At 43.3% G+C, this 5937-nt stretch overlaps 1 protein-coding gene across 1 annotated transcript in view; it reads right to left on the bottom strand.

Annotated features, from left to right (window-relative positions):
• Positions 1-5937, bottom strand: part of LOC103368252 (uncharacterized) — a 69187-nt gene that overhangs the window by 23406 nt on the left and 39844 nt on the right. The window contains exons 50-53 of the mRNA XM_008296599.1: positions 5345-5536; positions 5021-5195; positions 3095-3176; positions 426-563 (exon numbers count right to left, since the gene is read on the bottom strand). Coding sequence (XP_008294821.1) covers positions 426-563; positions 3095-3176; positions 5021-5195; positions 5345-5536 — 587 coding nt within the window. The remainder of the gene's footprint in view (positions 1-425; positions 564-3094; positions 3177-5020; positions 5196-5344; positions 5537-5937) is intronic.

The following is a 5937-nucleotide window of genomic DNA, read 5'->3' as shown; positions in this document are numbered from 1 at the left end:
GCCAACCGGCGACCTTCTAGCTGTGAGGCAACAAGGCTAAACACCGAGCCACCAAGCAGCCCATAAAACTATATAAAAAAGTACAGTTCTTCAAAAAATTGTAGAAAATTGGAAAAATAACGAGGCAGAGATCTTAACCTCTTAAGACCCCCAGCTCTTGTTTGATATGCATTTTTTTTCTTCCTCTTCCAACGCCTGGGACAATTAAGTCAATCTTAAATCTTGAATCTTGTTGTTTCATTGTGGTATGCAACAGAGCATGTGTTTCCACATATATGTTATTTACATGATCGAGACTGATGCAGTGTGCCACCGCTGGCAGACGAGGTGCGATGATTATATGCATGTGTATGAACCACGTCTTACATTAAAATAACTGTTATGCTCGATACACTCAGCAGAGAGATGTGTGCGCTCATAAATACCTGCGGATATGAGTGCTTAACCTCGAACGCCTGTCTGTATCCGCTCTCGATGGCTGCCAGCTGCCCCTGAGCCCAGAGCCTCCTCCTGCCCGACAACACCTCCACCAGACCCGAAACGCTGGACTCAGACCTGTTCAGCTGCATGAGGGAGCACAGAGGAGGGCTACTCACCTGTCACGCTCATACATACGCTATTTGTTATTCAATGCACATTAATAAACATCACTATAAACGTAGAGGATGCAAACATGCCGGGTTATAGCTGGAATGCGAATTTAGTTCCTCTGTAGGTAATAAAAACAATACTAACTTAAACAACATGCTCAGTTCTAACCAAGAACATCTGAATCGACTGTAAGGTCCAACTCTGATGAAGTCAAGGTGTTTGCATTGTTAATGCCTATGTGATTTTATATGCTGTGAGGCAGAAATATTATGAGTAAATAATCAGTCAGCATCACAGCTCATGAGTTTCACCGTCAAACCAGCACCAACAAGAGTCATGAAAACACAGATTCTGTATTTTCAGGAGTTCATACAGAACAAATCCAAGGAACCTGCAGCGTTTCTGTGTCATCACTCTTCTTCAGAATCAGTTTTTGGTTCTTTGGGATTATACCTAGAAGAGTTTCACAGTGTTTTTGCAGAGTCGTAGGTGAGCTGGTGTGCTTGAGCTGCAGGAGAGATGTACAGTCGTGACTCGATAATCCGAATCTTTACAATCCGAAAAACTTGCTATCCGACGGAACCCATAAAAACAGCCTTAACATACTGACAGCCTTGGATTCTGACTCCGACATGACATTTGATGTCACCAATCAGGATAACAGCGTATTATCTGACTGAACAATCCCACAGATTGGCTACGTTCACACTGCAGGACTTGATGCTCAATGAGGATTTCTTTGTGAGTTCCTTCACATTTCCAGTTCAATGCGACTTGTATGTTGTCTGCTATGTGAACTTCATACGACCCAAAAGTGTCCCACATGCACAGAAGAGGACACGACGACGTCACACGCAGCAAGCGTGCTCAGTGTTTATGGAAGTAAACATGGATGGTAATGGTGGAGCGTATCTGCCACTCCCCCGCCGCCACCGATGGTGGAAACAGAAGTGTGAGCGCTAACTAAACTAGCATCAGCAGCCAAGTACTGCCTGTGTGTTCTGGACATTTCCACCCCGTCAGAGCGCTGACCTCCAGCACCAGCACACCAGTCAGTTAGGCTGAAATCCAGCGATGCGTAGTGTTCTAACAGCACACTGGATATTATAACAACTATGAACAATAATGAACAACTAATGAGCCTTCCAGCATCAAGCCCTCCTTGTATCTGGACCTCCGTCTTGACAATCCGACAGCCTTGCTATCCGACATAAAAGAAGGTTTTACATTTAGTGTCGGATTATCGAGTCACAACTGTACTTTATACATCTGCGTTTCCTAAAGGGCCTTTAGGAAACTGTTTAAAATGGGTCTTAAATACAGGATATGCAGAGAACTCGGTTATTGTTTGCAGGAAGCCGGTACAGTATTTACTTCTCTTTATTGACAGTAAAAATTTGTGGAGTTTTCTGTGAGGGCACCTTGGCTTTGGAACGACCTGCCTGAGGAAATAAGGCTCGCAAATTCAGCATCTTCGTTTAAATCACTTGTTAAAAGTGATGTTCTCTTTTAGATTTTCTTTTCCCTTTTCATATCGGCACTGCCTGCTGTCCTTCTCTTTCTTCATCTACTTTTATCTTCAGCTTTTATCTTGATGTGATGTCGTCTTTTTAATCATTTTTACTGATTTTATTATAACACACCCTCCAGCAGTGACCCAGCCTGCTCTTTTCCATTTTTATTGTGTGTATTTTTATATTTTGAGTGTTCGCCTGCACTTTTTATACGTGTTTTTGTCCTGTGTTGCCTTGTCTGTGTGTGTGTTGTGTTTCTTTATTATGTAAAAGCACAAATTCTGACCTTAAAAAGTGCTAAAATTGAATATTGTTATTTATTATTTGGGTGCAACCATCTGTCCGCCTTCTGTTTAATGAACTTTACATAGATTACATCCAACAAGCATATTTACATTTTTAAAGTTCAATAAATTATATTTGTATGAAATTAGAGTGTTATTGTTTTTTATAAGGCAAAAACTTTTACGGCTGTCTTGAAAGTTATTCTATTGATGTACGTGTTGTTCTACCTGTAAATAACCAGCTAGCTGCTGATTATTGAAAGCCATCTGCCAGTGAAGCGATACCCCATGTGTGCAAAAATCATTAGAAACCTCCTGGCAGCAGGAACTGCCAGAAAGGACCAAATATGCCTGAAATTTATCTGACAGTGTTGAACTCTTTTTTTTTTTTTTTAACGCGACTTTTTAAAGTTAATGTAGAATCAACTGTGATCCCAACAGAACTAATTTATGAGGCTATTCTCCTTCCCTGCAAGAAATACATCCCAATGGCTCGACTCTACTGGTGGTTTGAGAAACATGTCTTTAAAATAAAATAGGATTTAGCGAGTCGCTGCAGATGACAGAACAACACAGCAACAGCATCATGTTTGTAATTTGAGGAGGGTCTGATTTATTGCCTTTAAATCATACCTGTGCACAGGTTTTGGAGACTAGGAGCTATGTTCTAGTTTAACAGGAGTGCCTTTGAGAACCAGAACATACCTGAGAGCGGACGTTGAGCTGAGAGGGCAGGTAGACCAGCATGTCAGGAATATTCTGGACCACCTTCACCATCAGGTCCTTGCTGGACAAAAGAACATCCGTCACTTAGAGTGGAAACCAGAAGTTTACATCCACTGTGTAAAAAGACATAAAACCTTCTTTTTCTCACTGTCTGACATTAAATCAGGCTAAACCTTTCTTGTTTCAGGTCAGTCAGGATCACCAACATTATTTCTATTTGCTAAACGCCAGAATAATGAGAGAGAGAACTTTTTTTATTACTTTCTTCAGAGTCAGAAGTTTCCATCCATCTCCTCAGCATCTGGTAGCGTTGCCTTTAAACTCTATGACTTGGGTCAAACGTTCTGGGTTTCCTTCCACAAGCTTCTCACCACAGTCTGATGAGTTCTGGCCCATTTGTCCTGACAGAACTGGTGGAACTGGGTCAGGTTTGTTGGTCTCCTTGCTCCACACGCCTTTTCAGCTCTGTAACTAATCTGGCGCTATGCTGAGGGTCATTGTCCATCTGAAGACCCATTAGTGTCCAAGCTTCAACTTCCTGCTGATGTCTGGAGATGTTGCTTCAATATTTCCACATCATGTTTTTTCCTCATGATGCCATCTATTCTGTAAAGTGCACCAGTCCCTCCACAGCATGATGCTGCCACCCCCATGCTTCACAGTTGGGATGGTGTTCTCAGGCTTCAAGCTTCCACCGTTGTCCTCCAGATGTACCGATGGTCATTCAGGCCAAACAGTTCAGGTTTAGTTCCATCAGAACACAGGACATGTCTCCATTGATGAAGCTCTTTGTCCCTGTGTGCATCTACAAACTGTAATCTGTCTTTTCTATGTTTCTTCTGGAGTGATGTCTTCTTCCTCTCTGAGCAGCCTTCCAGCCCATGTCGGTACAGGAAACTGTGGATAATGACTCTCTGACCAGCTTCAGCAGCATCTTCACAAGGTCTTTAGCTTTTGTTCTGGGATTGATTCACACATTTCAACCAGAACACTTCATCTCTGGGACACAGAACCNTTCCAGTCTATGGGAGCCAGGGCTTTGTGGAGCCAGCAGCTAGCGGACGTAGTGATACTGCAGGTGTTTGACACTTCCGGGTTGGCTTCATTTTTCAGGGCCGGTTGCTGCGTCCATCTTTTATACAGTCTATGGCTGTGCTGAGTCGAGCAGATTGTCAGTGTCGAGCGAGAAGGATGCCGCCCGCAAGCGTGAACGTGTAGCTGAGCGTACAGGTATAATTTAAATGGCAGCATTACATTTGGATTCATTAAAAGTAAATTCGTTAATGTTTGCATGACTCAGAGGAAAAGAAAACAACATCTCTGCTTAGTTCATCTTATTCCTCCTGCACATAACTGAGCTCAGTTTAATACAAGCGTGAGATTTTTCTCTTTAATTCAGCTCCTGAAAAAAAACAGCCTTCGTCTCATCACAGCCTGATTCCAGTTTAAAATGTTAAAATGCACTATTTGTCTAAGAAAATGAGCTCGACTGGCTCATAAATAAACCTGCACAATATCAAAATCAAGTGTGTTTAATTAGTTGTGTCACATCTGAGATCTACACAGAAACATCAGTCTCTTATTGATTTGTCACCAATAAATCAAATAATCTCCGTCTGTCTGTTCATGTCTCAGCATCATGAATCTCCAAATAAGAAGATGATTTATTTCAGTTGGGAGAAAGAAACTGCTGTGAGGAGACTTTCCCTCTGCAGGGTTCTGTTTTTTTTTTTAGGGTCACGATCCCAGATGTATTTTTTCCCTCAAGTGTTTTGAAACGAATTGGAAGCTGGTCGGCCTCTACTCCTGAGCAATCCTAATTGAACTGGACAATTTTAGATTCTAAGGGGACACAAAAGACTGAGCCGCAGACAAAAGCGGATGTTTCTCACAAAAGAAACCCACGAGGCTCGAACGAAGCTCCGCATTTTTTCGGGGTCACGACGCGCTTTGTGCGGCCTGACCTGCTCCAGCTGTCCGTGCCTCATCCAGCCGAGCGCGACGCTGTCCAGCCGGCCGAGCGGGGAGCGTTCCAGCGTCACCTCCAGACTGGTCAGACGGGGGATACAGGTGATCTGAACTGAGGTCAAGGAAAAAGAAAGATTTGAACAATCTGTTGTGATCCACAATCTCAGGACGTCACAGTCAGTTCTAATCTAGTGTCAGTCCGGATTTGGCCTGTGAACATGACATAAAAATGAAGCTGAGGCTCTGCAGACGTGTTATTACCCTTCAGTGTCTGGTTCCCCATCTCCGGCGCTGGAGGGGCCGAGTACAGACCAGACAGGCTGAGCTCTTGATTGCCCCACACGGCCGCGTGCTGGATCTGGTGGCTCCACGTCCGGGCCTCGTACAGCGTCCTCACAGCAACGGTCCTGGGCAGCGGCTTCAGCTGCAGAGCAGAGACGATAACCGGATCATCTTGGTGTGTGTGTGGAGAGAGTTGGTGATTGAAAATACACAACAAAGCGGCGGTGTCGCTTCGAGTGCCTAAAGTCACTACATGTCACGTTGCAGTCATGAGCTCCACCTTGATGAATAACGGATCACAGTGTGAGAAGAAACACGAAGCTGCAGCCGGAAACTGTATTATTAATTAAACATCTGGTTGTTTTAGTTAAAAATTTTTTAAAAGAAGTCATTCTTCACACCAGACATGATGTGAAATACTGAAATTGAAAATGTCTGTGTGTGCATTCAGAAGTAAAGATTCAATAGTTTTTGTCAAATGCTCGTATGTTATGTGCAGAGAAATGCAAAGTGACTGTTCTCAAGGCTGTGCAGCAGCATCCACCCATCCATCATCTCTACACCTTAATCCT

This window comes from Stegastes partitus, unplaced genomic scaffold, assembly GCF_000690725.1.
Source record: "Stegastes partitus isolate 25-593 unplaced genomic scaffold, Stegastes_partitus-1.0.2 Scaffold0, whole genome shotgun sequence".
Classification (NCBI taxonomy): Eukaryota; Metazoa; Chordata; class Actinopteri; family Pomacentridae; genus Stegastes; species Stegastes partitus.
The sequence above is the reverse complement of the archived record's forward strand: the minus strand, read 5'-3'. Positions and strand labels throughout refer to the sequence as shown.